The sequence below is a fragment of the Hippocampus zosterae genome, chromosome 7 (assembly GCF_025434085.1).
Source record: "Hippocampus zosterae strain Florida chromosome 7, ASM2543408v3, whole genome shotgun sequence".
NCBI lineage: Eukaryota > Metazoa > Chordata > Actinopteri > Syngnathiformes > Syngnathidae > Hippocampus > Hippocampus zosterae.
The window spans coordinates 2303078-2320745 of record NC_067457.1 but is presented as its reverse complement, the minus strand read 5'-3'; the positions used below and the strand labels follow the sequence as shown (position 1 = coordinate 2320745).

The 17668-nt window shown below is 50.4% G+C and overlaps 1 protein-coding gene across 36 annotated transcripts in view; it reads left to right on the top strand.

Moving 5' to 3' along the window:
* tcf7l2 (transcription factor 7 like 2) overlaps positions 1-17668 on the top strand; it is a 76475-nt gene that overhangs the window by 49140 nt on the left and 9667 nt on the right. For 11 of the 36 annotated variants that reach the window (XM_052070806.1, XM_052070826.1, XM_052070805.1 and 8 more), the window contains 8 exons: positions 8754-8886; positions 10445-10547; positions 11551-11637; positions 15267-15407; positions 15493-15655; positions 15754-15862; positions 16681-16743; positions 17475-17525. In XM_052070806.1, coding sequence (XP_051926766.1) covers positions 8754-8886; positions 10445-10547; positions 11551-11637; positions 15267-15407; positions 15493-15655; positions 15754-15862; positions 16681-16743; positions 17475-17525 — 850 coding nt within the window. Of the gene's footprint in view, positions 1-4264; positions 4390-8753; positions 8887-10444; positions 10548-11550; positions 11638-15266; positions 15408-15492; positions 15656-15753; positions 15863-16680; positions 16744-16983; positions 17166-17474; positions 17526-17668 lie in introns of those variants that run through there. The other 25 variants (XM_052070809.1, XM_052070808.1, XM_052070818.1 and 22 more) reach the window with 12 other exon arrangements.

Here is a 17668-nt window from a genome sequence, read left to right as displayed (position 1 = left end):
AAAGAGAAAAGACGAAATCCCGTATCTCAAAATCGTCAATCATCAAAACGGTGAAATACAAGATTTCAAGTATATATTTTTTAATGCCCCCCCCCCTCTCTCCCTTCCCATTTCCCCCTCAAGTAACTACGGAATCTTGCTTCATTAAAAGTGTATTAATCTCGCCCGGTCTCCCGGGAGTCACCTTAAAGACGATGTTGTGTCTTTTTCTTTAAATTGTCAGAGGGGGAGAAGGGAGGAGTGGTTGGGGGGGGGGGGGGTGAAATCTTCCAGATTTGGTCCCTGTCAGTCAGAAATAATTGTGTGCTTAATCTTGTCCCTGATGGATGACTCGGAGTTCAGCAATGGGCCAGCTCCAATGACAAATACAATATTAATATTCATTAACCGCTTTGACAATGCTAATTTTGATGCAGTCGTAAAAGGGCCGCGCAAAGTTGGCGGCCAAAAGCATCAGAGCGCCGCGCAAGGTGGCGAGATAATTTGTGCTGCTTTCGCGAGCGAGCGGGCGAGTGCGCGTGCGGCGGCGGCGAGCCTTTTTAAAGTCTTCAAGCGGAGGACAAGAAAAAGAAGAGAAAAAAGAAAAGGGGGGGGGAGAAAAGGCAAGGTAGCACAAACAAAATAAAGGAGAAAAGGGAAAAAGTTCAGACGCATTGGAACGCAGGACCGTGGAAGTAATACGATCAAGAGGACGCGGCTGGGGGGGGAAAAAAAATTTGACACCTTCAATGCGAAATACTTTTGGTCCTTTCTTTTTTTTTTTTTTTTTTAATTAAAAAAACGCAAAAGCGCTCCGGAAAAAAGCTGGCAACAAAAAGGACAAAATGGTAAGTCGGCGCATTCTTGATTTTTCTTCTTCTTCCCCTTTCTTTCTTTTTTTTTTTTTTCCTTGTTCTCCTTTTTTGTTTCATCTTTTTGATCTTTTCAATTATCAGCATTTGAAGATCAATAGTCAGTTTTGGTGTGCGGCGGTTGAAAGGCTCACAGCGGTGGTGAGCGGCGGCGGCGGCGGCGGCGGCGGCGGCTGGTCGGATCACGGCTTTAAGAGTGGGCTTCCTCCTCGCGCCGACGCCACTTGGCCGCAATTTGCCTCCGCCGGCTCCTCCGCCTTGACTTTTTGTGTTGTTGTTTTTTTTTTTTTTTCTCTCTCCCCCCCCCCTGACTTTTCCCTGTTTAGCTGCTGCCGTCGTTGTTGTTGTTGTTGATGTCGGCGACGTTGCGGACAGGCTTGCCGTTGTTGCTGCTGACTTTTTCGTCAGTCTTGGAAGTGTTCCGCTTGCTCTTTTTGACGCTTCTTTTTTTTCTTTTTTTTTTTTTTCCCAGCTGTGGAAAATCTTCGGAATGCTTTTTCCACCCCTCGATTTTGTGTCTAACGTAGTGTGACCGGCGCTGAATGGAGCGTGGCTAGTTTTTCTTTTTTTTTTGCCGGGGTGGGGTGAGGTGGGGGGGATTACTGACATGACGGGAGAGACACCCCGCTGCTCGAGTTTAGCCAAGTTAGGGCAACTCCGAAAAAGACGCATCACTCCACTCGCCTTATGTCCGCCGAGCCGGTGAGTGAAAGCCTCTCTTCTTTTTCTTTTCACTTTATCAAAGACGGGAGACGCGGACACAAAAGGGCCGTTTGCAGCGAGGAGGGGGGTGGCGGCGGTGGTGGTGGTGGTGGTGGATATGAAGACGCACGAGGGGGAGAGCGAGGGAGTCCCGGGCGGACGCCGTCGACGGAGCGTCGGATGGCGCCCGGGCGCGGCCGGCCCGGGCGACGTTGCCCGTGCCGGCCGGCGCGAACCCAAAGGGCCGGCCAGGCGGCGGCCGGGCGCCGTGGCGGCGGCGGCCGTCTTATCGGCTTAACCCATCGGGGCGTGAGCGAGGGGGGCCGCCGTAGACGAGGTGCTGCCCCCCAGTGGATTAGTGGCTGACATGGTGGTGGGAGTCTGCTTGGAGTGAGTGCACGAGCGCGAGTGGCGGCATGCGCGTTTTAACCAGGAAGCGAGCAGCATCCCAAATCCGGCTCTTTTAAATGGTAAGACTTTTCACACTTTCTGTTTCTTGTTTTGTTTTTTTTTGTTTTTTTTCCCCCCCACGTGTGCAAATGCCGTTTCTCCCCTGCATGGCTTCAACGATCATACGGGATTTTGTGTTTTCTTGCTTTTCCTGCGGCCGGGGCGCCGTTTGGCAAATTTATAACACTTATGTTGCTAAGTGACAGATTGACAATTTGGATTGACGAAAGGTGACGTTTGATGGCTTTTTTTCCGGACAGGCTGACAGGGAATGAATTAGTCCGAAGCGTCCCGAAGAAGATGTTCCTGATTATTTGTTTGCCGTCTTTTAGAATTGATTTGACGTGAAGGACGACATTCGTTGTATTGATTTATTTCATCACATTTGGACTTTGGCTTTTGTGTGTATTTGTTTTGAGTCCAACGTGATGAATATTCAGCTGCAACAAACGAGGGGAATATTTCAAAGAGACTTTTCTGTTCCTCAAAACACTTGTTTCTTCGTGTAAAAATAATCACATTTGACCCCCCCCCCCCCAAAAAAAGGAAATATTTCAAAAGCAAAGAATTTGTTTTATCATTGAAATTGAATTGTCCTCCTTGCTTTTTTAATTCTTGCGCCACTTTTAATACAGTGGAAACTATTTCATGCTCCCCCCCACTCTTTTTTTTTTTTTTCCCCCGTCCTGTGTTGTTGATGGCGTTGTGCCTGCGCGATGGCGAGCTGTCCATCACTTTGCGTTGACTGAAGAAAGTGCACGTGGGACAAAAGGGAGGCGGCGGGAGCGTGGCGGGCCCGGCTGAATGGACGGCGGGCAATTAGCCGCCGCCTCGTCGTGGGGCTCTTTTACTTGTCAAGCCCAGGAGCCCCCCTGCCGTCACCCGCCGCTATTGTGCCTGACATTCCCCCGCCTTTTTTTTTTCTTTTTTCTTCTTTTGCCTTTCGGGCCTCGGGACGGGACTCGCTGCGATGCGGCCTGCAGGACCAGGGAAAGTTTTAAAAAATACAAGCACTCGCAGAAATTCGGCTTTCGGTCGAGATGAGATAGAAGTGCCGAGGTTTTCTCCTTGAAATTTTATGATTGATTTGTAAGCATTTTATCATTGAAACTTTTATTTTGGCTCGACTCGACGTGTTTCCCTTCAGAGCTGCGGTGCCCATGTTTAAATAATATTGCCGATAAATATTTAATTTGGTGTGGTTCTTGTTGTTAGGCGCTTGGGTGTTAGGTCATTAGAGCATATGTTTGGAATTTAAGGCCGTAAAAAATACGATGAACCAAAATTTGTTTGTTTTTTTTAAAAGTTGTAATTTTAATTTTGATTTTCGAGAGTTGTTGGAAAAACGTCATTGTAATATCACCAAGATGGAAACCATTTGAAAGTGGTCCCCCCTGTGAGCTTTGATTGCCGTGTCATTTTTTCAAGGCACTGATTGGCCGTGCCCTGTGGTACAAAAGTTTGGATTGTGTTGGGTCTCGGATGGAGACGTTTTTTTTTTGGGGGGGGGGTGAGCCTGTTGTCGTGATTCTTGAAATCAGCACCTCATGGGCCTGAAATGGCCTGCTCGAGTGTTTGGTGAGAAAGAACATTTCAGAGGATTTTTTATTATTTTTTGCTGCTTTTGCTTTGTTTTGTTTTTTTTCATAGGCCAAACATTTAGCCCCTGAATTTTGAAAGAATGCCCCCCCCCGCCCCCCCTTTGTGAGGACCGCAGACTCTTGTTTGGCAAAGCCTTCTGTTTGTGAACTATGTTGTGTGTGTTTCCCCCCTTTGCCAGAGCTTGTCATCCGAGGGGCAAGGAACCCCCCCCCCCCCCCGCCCCCCACCCTCTCCCAACACACAGTCACATACTTAACGGCAGTTTTTATTATCCCCCCCCCCCCCTTATGAACTATTGTTGCCCGAGGTCATCCACCGCCTCCCCATGCCCCTCGCCCCCCCACTTCTTGTCACCGGTATCAAAAACTTTGTGCGAAGAGAGCACGTGTGATGGATGAGGCGGGATGAGGTAGCGCTCGCTAGGCCTCGCAGCCCCGCCGGAGAGCTGCTCAAATGACTAAACACCCTTGGGGGGGCAATGCTCGGCCACGGGCGAGTGTAAAGAGAGAGTGCACAATGAACACAAGTTCACCCACACGCGAGCACGCTTCACTCGGCACGGGAAGGCGGCGAGGAAAGGAGAGGTTTTGCGGCGCCGCAAAAGGGGAGCTTCTGCACGCCGCGCAAGGGAGGGCGGGAATCGCTGGAGGGGGCGGAGGGGGAGCGGCGGTCGGAGGGGGGCCGGGGGTCGGTCATGTACCCGCGCGATGGATCTCCATCCGTGTCGGAGGACGTTGGAGTCATCCGGAGGGTGGGCGCCTGGCATCTCAATCTGGGCAGTTGGGTGAGTAGGCCGCTTCTTTTTTTGTTGTTGTTGGGGGGGGGGGGGGGGCTTTTGGTTAATGTAAACACGCCGAGCGTCACCCGCTTTAAAAAGCCGTCAATATCCGTTTTACAAGTGGGTTTTATTCATCCCCCGTCAAAAGCGTTTTTATTTCACAGAGGAAACTGTTGAATCAATCTCATGTCTTATCCACGGCATGGTGAGGGGGGGTGGGGGGGGGGATCAACGCGCTCGACAGCCTAACATATTCTTTTGTCGGCGTCCAATTGAAAATCTTGATTGCCAGCCTTTCAAGTGAAATTCTGCGCGGCTGATTGCATTTCAAAAAGCAGAATTCGCCGGCGCTCTTGACACAATATCGCCCGTTTAACTCAGGTACGAGAGCTCAAGAGGCTGTTTATGTTGAAAAGTGTAGCGAGAAGTGGAAGCTCGGAGTACGGGAGGGCGGGGTTTGGGGGGGGCCGCTTGAACGCACGTGCGTGCCCGAGAGTCAATTTGTCAACACTTCCACCAAATAGCACTTCATATTTCAGCGACTTGCGCGCCGCTTTATTTGCGTGTGACACATCAGAACGTGTCCTCTCTGCCATTCCATTTGATGTGCCGACTATCAAAGGCGCGGCAAGCGGGGAAATGAACGCTGACGAGCGACCCGAGTGGCAGCGTGAGGACGGGGGAGCAAAGGCCCGGCCCGCGGAATATTTTTGTTCCGCACTCTGATCAAGCAACTGCAAAGTGAATAATTAAGTTCAATAAAACATCTTGGGGTGGGGTGGGGTACCCCCCCCCCCCCTCTCCACACACACACACACACACTTTTTTGGGGGGGGCCCCCGGAGATGCACGCTCTCTCGGCAGAGAGATCAACACTTCCGGATCAATCTCGGGCTGGCCAAGAAATATGATTTGTGAGGGCTAATCAGTGCGGAATGCCGGCGGATGCAGCCTGCGATAAGCCTTTAATTTGTCTCGGCATTTCATATTCCATCGCCGTTAATCTCTTAAGTATTCCCTTTAGATTGTCTGCTTGAATTTGAGGATTTGCGCCCCGAAGGGGCAAGAAAAAACCCCCGGCCCCGCCAAAAAGAAAGAAGAATCCGCTTTCCACAGGGCTGACATTTATGAGAATCGAACTTAATCGAAACTTAATGTGGTGCACTTTTGTTTTCCTGCCCGGTGTCAACACCCCCCCCCCCCCCCCCCATGGGCCCGCCGGCCCGAGCGGACCCCCGATCCATCACGCCACTTTCATCCCTCCAGGTCGGCCCCCTGCCTTGGCCACACTCGCAGCTCATTAGCGGCCCGGCGAGCTGTTGTGACAACTCATCATATCATGACACAAAGCAGAAGCAAGGCGGCGGCACTAGCGTAGGACAGCCCCTCCCCTTCCGGGGGGGGCGCGCAAGGTCGGCACCTTCGCATTTAGGGCCCCCGCGAGGTGCCGGCAGGCGGAAATGCGGGGCCAACAGCTTTTTCCTGTCCGGCCTTCACCTCGCCACCCCCGCCGCCTTTGTCTCGCTCTGTCCCGCTGTCACTTTCTGAGCCCCCCCCCACCCCGGCCTAGCTCCCGCGCCCCCCGCCCCTGCTCTTTTCTCTCACTGGCGGTCTGACTTGAAGCATCACATTGATTTGACCGCCTCTCGGCGGGCACTTTTTAACAGCTAGTGACTGCTCTTTCCAAAAGTAGATTAGTGTTGAGACTCCAAGACTGCGAAGGACTTTTAAAGCCAACCCGAACGCCGAATCCCGATCGGGGCGGTCGGCCTTCGGCGCCGCGCGCATTTTGTCTTCCCGTTGGAATTATCGTCGCCGCGTGGGAATCGCAAAGTACGGCCCGTTGGAAATGGCGTGCTAGCAAAAGGGACTAAAAGCTCTGTTTTGAATATGTAAGCCCCGCCCACAACAGGAAGTAGGAGCAAAAGCAGTGAAATAAATAGAAGCTGCGGTAATCTCGGTAGCATAACCGGAGGTGTCAAGTCCCACGCACACGCTTGAGTAGGTTGCCGTACTCGACAAGCGGGGGCGCCCTGCGTGTCCCGGACAATTGAGGAAGTCTGCGCGTTCATTGACGCCGCTTGTTTTTCAGCGCCTTGAAAAGCTCGGACGTCTTTGTCTGATGCTATTTTTCTTTGCCGTAGTGACGAAGGATCCGAGTCAGCGGGGGTGTCGGGTGCAGGAAAAGGTTCTTTCTTCTTAGCGCGGCCTCTTGTAGAGAAGCCTCCCACGTCGCCCGCTTTTGTCTCTGGGCGCTTTGTTGTGCGACAGAAGCGCCCGAGCCTCCCCGCCAGTCAAGTGCGAGGATTCGGAGCAGGTTCAGGGCTTCGTCGCTCGCCGGGGACCGCCGGTTTCTTGACTTGACGTCATCGGCGGCCGAAGCCGATGACGTCAACCGCGTGCCGCCGCAGATGATCGTTCACTGGCGTCGTCGTGTTTAAGCTGATCTGGAATTTGCTTTTTTTTTTTTTTTTTTTTTTTTTCTTTCAGAAGGGAGCTTGGCGCGCATCAGCCATTTTGGTCCTCAACTCGCAGAACCCCAAAAGGTTTTGCCTACTGTAGCCAAATACAGAAAAGGGGGGTTTATGATGTAAATCGACTTGGTCTTCGAGCCCTTTTCCCCCCCCTTTAAGATGCGACGCGGGCATTTTGAAGCGTCCTCTCAATGGCCGAGGCCCGCGGACAAAAGACTTCCTTCAAATAGCCAGTAAAGCTTTTCAGAACACAGACGAAGAATCGACAACATTCTTTCACATCCTAACCCGAGGGAGGAGCAGGCATTTGCGAAGCAAGAGGTTAGGAGGTGAGAGGAGGAGGAGGAATAGGGGTAAGCGTGAGGGGGGGGGGGCAAGGGCAACAGAGGAAGAGTGACAGAACTCGTCAGCTGCATGCGGCAGCTGTCATCGCCCTGCTTTTTTTTCCCGTCTCATCATCCGTCTATTGTGGATGTGCAGATCAGATCGCGAGCGCCTTGGTTTGTGTTTCTTTCTAACGAATCCCGTTCCACCTCACACCCCCACGCCTCCAACTCGACACACAAGCACATATACGCGACCCCCCCCCCCCCCTCCTCCCCAGCCCAACCCACCGAACCCCTCCCCGCTCCTCCTCAGCCTTTTCAGCTCAGGGCTGTGAATGAGTCCCAGGAGTCTCGCTTGCCTCCCCGGAGTTCTGCGGGGGTTCATTAATCTTTCATTGGGACCATGGCAATAGGGAATGCCACCCTAAGCGCCCCCCCACCCCACCCCCTTCGCCATCCACCTCCCCGGCCACCTTCCGCAATTCTCCAACCAAAAATACCCGAATCAGGTTGCCATAACCCATTGGGGAAGATCAACTCCAAAATCCCATATTGAGTCGCATGCCCCCTCCGCCCCCCCCCCCCTGGTCCTATTAATGCTTTTCAAAGTCAACCCTACATCCGCCATGATTGGGTTTTTTTTCTGCATAGATTTAAGTCCCTAATGAGGTTGTATGAGGCCCTACACGAGACCACGCACTCGAGCAGATCCACCCCTTTCCCGCGCTTTTGACACCACTCCTCACCCCCCGACCCCCACCCCAACCCCCCCTTGAACATATCATCCATGTTATGATAAGCCTGATTAGTGCTGCTTCTTTAGCTGCTGAGGGTAGGATAAGGATGTGCGGGTGAACGGGCGAAAGCCACCAGGCTAATCTACAGCCCCGCTTTAATCTGGTTATCTGGTAGCCGGGGGTACAGTCCCGGGCCCAGAACTATGGGGGAAAGGGGGAGGGGGCCACGGCAGCTCCACTGTAATCTTTGGGTAATTGAAAAAAAAAAAAAAAGGAGAGGGAGGGCTGCGCCACTTAGGAGGCACAAAGAAAAGATTACATAGCTCCAAGTAATTTGGCAAAAAATGCAGAAATGGATTTTCAGCTGCTAACCCTTTAAGTAGGATATAGTCCTACTACCCCTCGAGAATCAGGCCCGGGGGGGGGGGGGCGAGGAAGACGGAGGCAACGGCGGCGTGTTGACCGAAGCCACTAATGACTCTGGATTTACATGCGTTGTCTTGATTTTCGGCGGTTTGCGCAAGATCGATGACTTGCGCTGCTGCTGCGGCTAAAAGTGCTTCATCACACATCAAGCTCCAAATGAGAAGTGGCAACGACCCCTCCCACCCCCACACCCCCCTCCCTGTCCCCCCAGGGCCTCATAGACGCTCTCTGAATTCCAGGGTGACACCGCAGAAGTGTTTTTAATTACAAACCGCAATGTTTTCACTGAGGCCCAGCGATCCGGCACCTCCAGGACGCGCAAAATACGAGACGCTTTTATTTTAGGTTTCTCCGAATATGAACCCTGACCTCCTTTTTTTTCCTCTCTCTTTCTCTCGCTTCTGCAGTCGAATAAGGTTCCAGTGGTTCAGCACCCTCACCACGTGCACCCTCTCACACCGCTGATCACTTACAGCAATGAGCACTTCACACCCGGGAACCCGCCACCACACCTACAGACAGACGTGGACCCCAAAACAGGCAAGTGTCGGGACTCTGGATCAAGTCAACACCAAGTACTAAAGCAAAGATGGTTTTTGCATCTGCAGGGTTTTTTTTTTTCCTCAGGTCGTCACTGGAACTTGATCTGCTGCCCTCTTTTATTTATTTATTTGTCTGTTTATTTGACGGTCAACCCGCCTCTTCATGCCCAACCCTGTCGTTCTATTATCGACTATTTCATTGGTCTCCAGTCAGTCATTTAGATAATGATGATGTCTTATTACAAACGGCCCTCGCGGGTAGGGAAATAATGTAGCAGCTGCCGTTTAATGCGGTGCCTAATGGGGCCTTAATCGGGGCTCGGTGTTTAATTAACGAGGCGTATTAGGTCCGGTGAGCCGCTTGTGTGGCTTTTAAGCAAAATAGCGCTCCAAAAATGCACTATGGATTTCTTTAACGCTTCAGCCTGGAGATGCAGTCATTCCTGGTGCTATTCCAGTACAATGCTGGCACCATTGAAGAACACCCCCCCCCCCCAAAAAAAAAATATCTCGTACTTAGGTGAGAAGTTATTTTTAAAAAAGACTGGCTGCGCAGGACATTTGTATCTTATCAGGAGAACAGAGTGTCTTTCAAACATACCAATGGAATAACCTGAGGATGTTAGCTCGGGCTCGCTAGCTAGCGTTTGCCTTACATGCTACAAGTCAACGTCGTTTCACCAACTCTAAACGCTTTGCCAGTGTGCGTCGTATCTCAAAATTCTTCACGCAATACAATACATCCTGATCTATGGAGCGCACTCGCGATCGATAGCCAGCGTTAGCATACCGCCTTCACTTCACCCAAAGCTAATATTAGGCCCTTTCATCCATCCGCCTTCTTGTTATTCGTCTTCCGCAGTCAAAAGCGACACCGGTGCCTGCTGCGCCATCCGCACGCTTTGATTGATGTGGCTAAATCAAAGGAGCCCGCTCCCCAAAGACAATTGTACATTTTTCACCGGCGCTGACACCAAACAGCAATCGTAGTAGTCACCAATTAGCCTAAACCGCTTTGCTAACCATGTTAAACAGCTGCACATTTTCCGATGGCTTTTGTTGTGCTTATAGAATGATGGCGCTGACAGCGAATCGGGAGGCAACGTCCCTCTGATCACATGCAACGGCGTAATGATATTGTTGAGTTTTGTTAACTTCTAAACCCGCGTCATTTTACATCATTAATCTCCCGAATTTGCGTGACAAACGTGACAAGAATGGCGCCGGCGTCTTACTTATTTATTTTCCATTCCACTCCTCCTCATCCTCACCTCTCTCCCCTCTCTGCCTCCTCCAAACACGTTGTGCCGCTGTCGCCTGACGAGGCCTTTGATCAGGAAGTTTTTTTTTTCTTTTTTCCCTTTTTTGTGTTCATTTATTTATGCTATTTTTTTCTCTTTTTTGCGACACGTACACGCTAGCAACAAGGCTTCTTCCTCCTCCTCCTCGTCCCTCCACCCCCTGTGATGTGTGCGATGCTCCGGATTCTGACAAAAGATTTTGATTCTTCATCCTGTCCACCTCCTCAACGTGTCATCTTCCTTTTTTTTCCGCAGGAATTCCAAGGCCTCCGCATCCTCCAGATATTTCTCCTTATTACCCGCTGTCACCCGGCACTGTCGGGCAGATCCCCCATCCCCTAGGATGGTTAGTACCACAGTAAGCGAATCCCCTTTTTTTTGTACTACTACTTCTCCTCTTTGTACTTTGTTCTTTCACGTGCGAAAAGTTGGGACGAGTCCACTTTCCGTTATGAATAAACACCCCTTGATATTGTGAAAAATCGGCTTTTTAATGGCAAAGCCAGGGAAATCGCCGAGTGAACCGCCCTCAAATGCCACACGATGGCGACAAAGCACCTTTTTTTTTCTTTTAGACTGACAAAACCTACTCCCTTCAGTTCAACCAAGTTCCTTAGCACAAAAGATGGCACCCAAAGCGATATTTTTCAGGAGACGTGGATTTGGCTTCTCGGTAAATAAAAGTTGCTGAACAGCAGATTCCTGACACGAATTTCTCATTACCATTTTTTTTTTTTTTTTAAAGGCGCACACTACTTTGCATGTCTCTGTAGGGTCAAATTAGAGTAAACGAATGGCGATTGCCCGCCTTTTACCCGCAATCCCGTACGGGGACTCTCCCTTGGTAACTCTTGTCAACACTTGTTAATTTGACAAAAGGCTACAAATTAAGCTCTGTTAATTTAATGTTTTCTCGCTGCCGTCTAAATAGCGAGAAAGGGCCCCCGAGCGCCGCCACGCCGCCCTTTGATTTGCTGCACTTTATTTTCGGTATAAATTTACATTCATTATTGTTTGTCTTTTGGAGGTGTAGACCTCAATTAGCGTGATGGCTCCATTAAAGGGAGCCGCACTTCGTCTTTAATTATCACAACAAAACACCTAGTTCCAGCTTGGGGAGGGCACCAGGGGGCCGGCGCACCGAGCGGAGGGTTATGAAATTTAATTAGCCGCCGCCATCAAGATTTGCGGCGTTAAATATTGTCGGGAGTTTATTCCCACCCCGCCTTTGATCTGCCGCTCGGCAATCCCCCAGATTTTTGTCCCCGATCAAATGAGAATGAAAGAGGCCGACTTGAGGGGGCTCGCTACCTTCTCGTCTGTCAACCTTGTTTCTTTACCTTTCTTCTTTTTCTTCCCAGGCAAGGTCAACCTGTTTATCCAATCACAACAGGGGGTTTTAGACACCCCTACCCAACTGCGCTCACTGTCAACGCATCCATGTCAAGGTGAGTCGAGCCCTTGGCGCGCGCGCACACACACACACACACACACACACACGTATCCGTGTACACAAACCCCTCTTAGCTAGCGTTGCAAGTTTTCCCTTAAGGACCCTCGCGCCTTCCCATATTCAAAAGGCCAAATCTTCAGCAAGGGTGCTCAAATATTCATTATATTTATCTTCTCTACCCCACCCCAACCTTTAATGAGGCCCCCGAAGAACATTTAGCCCCCGCTGCACGTCAGGCTAATGCTAAATCAGCCGGGCTGCGTAATTGCCAGACGTAAACAAAGCACAACAGCGCTTTGGGAGCTACAAAAGTTACGAGGCATAGTTTTATTCCAAAGTGGCGCTATGAACGTTCATGCATATAATGTGTATGTGTTAGCATTTTGTGCATACATGCGTGTGTGTGTGTGTGTTTTCCTCTTTTGTTGTTTTTACAGTCATGTGATGCCCTTGAGAAACTGGCTTTGTGTGGAAAATGAATTAAACATGTTTGGCATTTTTTGCGGGACACTTTGGATATGCCAACATTTGATATCGGCGAATCCACTTTGATCAAAATTGGACGCATGGAAATCAATTTGCTGCTGTAAAAAAAAGCTCAGAAGTCGAAAATCTGGCCTAAAAAATGTCCTCAATGTTCCACGTTCCCTCCATAAAGATGGCGTCGACGTGTCATGTTGCTATTTCGAATGTACTTAAGGAAACAAATGATGTCGTGTATTCATTTATCTATCGCGCCAATGAAAGGTAGTCAAAAAAATGATCGAATCCCCGAGGACAAGACATTTTTGGGTGTAGTTTCTCCGCAAAGCCGCCAACTAGTGTCCTGGCGTACATATTACCGCCTTGTCAGCCATTTTCCAGCTCTCCTCCTCGATAGCTGGACTCAGCCCGGGACTTCGCGGGCTGCGTTCAGCGCCGAGGGACCCTTTGGAGCTGGAGTTTAATTGCGGCCCGAATGGAAAAGCAGCTCCTGCGGGTGTTGTATTTAGACCTCCGCGACATTGATGGATCACGTCCATGCGGGGAGGGAGGCGGTGTGGAACCAGGGATTTCGGGAGAGGGTGGTGGGGGGTGGGGGGGGTGAGTAAACTGATTTTTCAATCTGACACAGCTGTTCCCAAGTCGTTAAACTGTCCTCAGTAACTCGTCTACCTCGTTGAAGACGATCTTTATGGAAAAGGCCTCTCCAGATTCTCCCCTGGGGAGCCGAGGTCCAGACATCTGGCAGTGGCGTCCGCGTCCCAACTGGGCCTTTAAGTGACTGATAATTCACTCTCGGCGTTGTCATCATCCTATTTCCATCGTGGCTAATTGAATCTGCCGGCTGCGGGGTGTGTGTGGGGAGCTAATGCCCTGTGATGAAACCCCTAATTTAATTACCCAATAGAAAAAAGACGGGTGGGGGGGGGGAGACTGGGGCACCAAGACGACCACCGAGCCTAATTCTACTCAGAATTTCACATTCTGAGCCGAGTAGCACGATTGTCATTGAGTCATTCTGACTGAGCGTTATTTTAAAAAATTCCAATGTACTTGCTAAAATGTCACTGAGGACTTGAGCATCGAAAAGAATCGTCTCCCTCTCTCTCGACTTCGGAACCATGGTGCTCTTTTACACCTGACCCCAAATTAGCGGACAGGAAATGGATCTGGTACCTGCTAGCACCTTGCACCTCCTGTTAAAAATGCATCATGGGGTGAGATGCGATTTTGGATAATAATGGGGCTCTCGGTACCTGTATTGTGTGTGTGTGTGCGCGAACACAGCTGCCTGTGACAGGTGGGCCGCCCTTTGATATGCCCCCACCCACTGCCAAATCCCGTCGTTCCTGCTCCTTCTCAGCCGGATCATTACACATTAAACAGGCACGGGGGGTTGCGCTTCACCTCGGCAATTAAGCGGCACTGCTTCGCCACCCCCCCCCCCCCCCTCCCCGACATACCTTTCTGATTGAGACATACGGGCCCGGGGTCGGGGCGGAGCCCTCCACCGCGTTCCTTTCTCTTGTGTTGATTAAATTGGGCCGAGGCGCCGCGTTTCTTGACGATGGCGATGACGATGCCCCCTGCTCTTCAAAGGGACGGCCGTCATGTTTTAACCATAACCTGGGCCCGCCGAAGGGGGGGGTGGGTGTGGGGGTGGTTCAGGCAGCGTGGAGGTGGCGAGGGGACAGGAAAGACAAGAAAAAGGGATGGTGGGGGGAAATAGATTTGGAACTGAGGAAATTTTAACAAGTGCACAGAGAGGCGCGAGAGGCGAAAGGGAGGGAGGAAGCGGCGGCGGCGGCGGCAGCCCCTAATGATGGGCGACGCTCAGCCGCCGCCCCGCCCCGCCGAGCTCCCCATCAGCACATGACATGGCACAAACACCAACGTGTCAGGGATGAAGGCAGGGAAAGGGAAAAGAGTGTGAAGGGTGTGTGTGTGTTTGGGGGGGTGGGGGGGGGGCCCCTCGCTCTCCCCTGAGATGGCCTCCAACAGAAACTAGTTGTTCCTGGCGAGTTTATCCTCATCATTATTTTCTGGCTCCGAGCCATGCAGCCAGCCACGGCGAGATAATGAGCTTTACACACACACACACACACACACACACACAAGGAAAAAAAGAGAGAAATGGCAGAAATTGGAAGAAAAAAAATCTTTTCTTTTCTCCTCCTCCTCCTTCATCCCTCTCTCTTGGATGTTTGGTGGCCCTGCACTGTCAACAATTGCGGGTGGCTGGATGTGCGCACACTCGAGTGCATTCCTGCGGGAACGCGCCGGCTTTCATAAATTGACGGCGAAGACGGAATGACCGGGGCAAGAAGGGACGATGAGAGAAAAGAACGAGGCGAGCCGATGCTCCATGTTGCCATTTATCGACTTAAATGGGCTCTCCCGTCCGACTCGAGCGGTAGAAAATGGGATGGATTTTGCCGACTTCTGCTCTGGAGTCCGCAACCGAAACAAGTCTGTACTGTTCGACTTCACGCCCGTGTTTCACCAATTAGCAGCTAACGGGCCCAGTTAAAGCTTGTTAGATTCCAAGGGAGCAATTTATAGACTTTGATAACGGGATAAGTGGAAGAAAGCAGACGGACGGATCGAAGGATTTGCCGACTTTTCGACTTTTTTGTAATCACCAATTTACAAACGAAGGAGCTTTCGGTTTTTGCGGCGTTACATTCGTGTCTCACTTAGTAGCAGCTTTGTGTTCTCGCAAATGCTAGTTTGAAAAATTGATGGTCTTTGATCGGCTCGAAACAGGATAAATTCTAGAAAAAAAAAGTCGTTTGGATTTCCCGACTTTGCGAGACCGGTCGTTGGCAATTTATGGCCAAAACAATCTTCCATTCTTCAACATTACGCCCGTGTTTCACTTGCTAGCAGCTACCTGTCCGAATTAACGACCGTTACATCCTGACAACCAAAGTCGTTTCCACACAATACAAGTTTCTCAACGTTGAATGACTGTTGACTGATTGTTGGGAAATATGTACGCCGTTTTGCATTTTGTGGCCCCGCCCTTGCCCGCGACGATCAATCCGCGTAACGGAAGCTAGCCCGCCGAACCGTCGTGCTATTGTTACATGTGCGCCATTGCCCCCATTTCACCCGTGTCCATTCTGACGATTTACACAGTCTTCTGTCCTCTAGGTTCCCCCCACACATGGTGCCCCCCCACCACGGTTTGCACACCACGGGCATCCCGCACCCGGCCATCGTCACACCCAACGTCAAGCAGGAATCCTCCCACAGCGACATCAGCTCCCTCAACAGTTCGTAAGTAGTCACACAATGATGGACCCCCCCCCCCTTTCTTGGGACAGGCCTTTTTTTTTAGTTTCTCCACCTCTCTTTGGCATAGGAAACAGTCCGATGCTAAAAAGGAGGAGGAGAAGAAGAAGCAGGTCCACATAAAGAAGCCGCTGAACGCCTTCATGCTCTACATGAAGGAGATGCGGGCCAAGGTGGTGGCCGAGTGCACGCTGAAGGAAAGCGCCGCCATCAACCAGATTTTGGGGCGGAGGGTGAGATGCCTGGCGGTGAAGCGCTTCGGTCTGGCGCCGCGTTTCCCCCGCTTCCCCTGCTCACCTCGTCTGCCGCCTCCCCTCTCGTCCTCTTCCAGTGGCACGCGCTATCGAGGGAGGAGCAAGCCAAATACTACGAGCTGGCCAGGAAAGAGCGACAGCTCCACATGCAGCTCTACCCAGGCTGGTCGGCCCGAGACAACTATGTAAGTTTTTAAGTTTACAAGTCGTAACGGGCTCCTCTTCCCTCAAACCCAAGCCTCCCACCTTCAAATAATCTTTTGGATCCGCTTCCTCGGAAATCAATCTTTGTCAGAGAAACCATATTCTGTAGAACTGTAAGTCTTTGTAACTCCGCAAGGCGAAAGCAGACCCGGCGACGCTCGCTCACTGGCGCCCACGTCACTCACCAGACCGGGCCCAGCCTTTTAAAGCCGTAGGCATGTTGTCAATAGCAAAAAACGCCCGCCGTCGTGAGCGCAACAGAATCATCAATCTGTGGGTCAACTTGGTGAAGCAGCATGCGGCCGATCTTGCCGTTTTGATTCCAGAGTCCATAATTTGCTGTTTGCAGTTCAAGTCCAAATGCCACCGTTGCAACTCTCGCTATTTCTATTATTTATCTGTCTTTGTTTACTTTGCCGTCGACGCCGGCCCACGTTGACTCTCACCCCGTAGTCCTTTTTAGCGCCGTGTGAATCCGGCCTCGCAAACAATTGCGGTCATTAAAGTCCGCTTTTGGGAGCCCATCAAGACAAATTGAGGAAAATAAGCCAGAGGAGCGCAGGCGCTACAAGAAAACACAATCCTCATCAGGCTGGTACCAACCGCGGGGCACAAAAAAAAAAAAAAAAAAAAAAAAGATGGAGAAAGAAGCAGTGAATAAATAAATAAGTAAACACAAAGAAGAGTTGTAGTCTCCCGGTTTCATGTTTTGGGGCGTCCTGCAATATAATAACTAAGGTTCCTGTCTGTGTCTGTCTCCCCCCTCCCCTTTTTTTCCCCCCCTCTTTCTATTTTTTTGGCGGCTAACCAACAGGGGAAAAGGAAGAAGAGAAAAAGGGAAAAGCAGCAAGCGGAGAGCAACGGTAAGCAAGCGGCAATTATCTCCCATATTAGAGCGGCCCCGTCATGTGTCAGCCACGTGTGACACCCCGCCAGATAAAAGTCACGCTAGTTTTGTTGTGTGTGTGTGTGAGTGTGTGTGTGTGCGCGTGTGTTTATGCTACTTTTTTTTTCATCATAGTCATGCAATGCAATATTTAAATGGTAGCGTTGGCTGTACAGTAACACTCCCCCGTCCTCCCTCCCTTCCCTCTTTTCTGTAGTCTTCCCTTGCTAATAACAGCTGAATATGCATGAAGCCCCTTAAGACCCCCTCCTGTCCCATCCCATACCCCCCCCCCTCTTCTTTTTTGCCCGCTAGCATTTGTGTGATATATGTGTATTTGAGAATACCCTGCCATGAAATTAACAGTTTTTATAATGCCTGCAGCCTGCAAATACACTCTCGTACTGTGTGTGCGCGTGCATGCGTAACGTGTGTGTGTGTGGACACTAACTGGGCTGCCCCCTCCCTCTTGATCACAATCGAAACAGAAATTAAGGAGGTTTCCTCATTCTGTTGACTGCTCCATCTTTCATCATTCACACGTATATATTTCTCCTGATCACGTTCGCTTTCATTGTGATTATTGCCGCTGTTTTTTTTTTGTTTGTTTTTTTAAATACATCTATCATTTGGGGTTGTTTGTTTTGTTTTTTGGTGACGGTGATCTCCTCTTGAAGGCCTCTCTATCTGTTCTTGTTTTCGTTGCAGAACACAGAGAATATTTTCCAAACCCTTGCCTTTCACTCCCTCCGATTACAGGTGCTAATGTCATTTTTTTTTTGACTCTTCAATATACTAACTTGTTTTCCTTCCTTTTTAATTGCTCTTTATCTATCGATGGATGTGTTGAATTTTTTTTTCTGCTGCCTTTTTAAAAAAAAAATCTGTAAATGCTAAAAAAA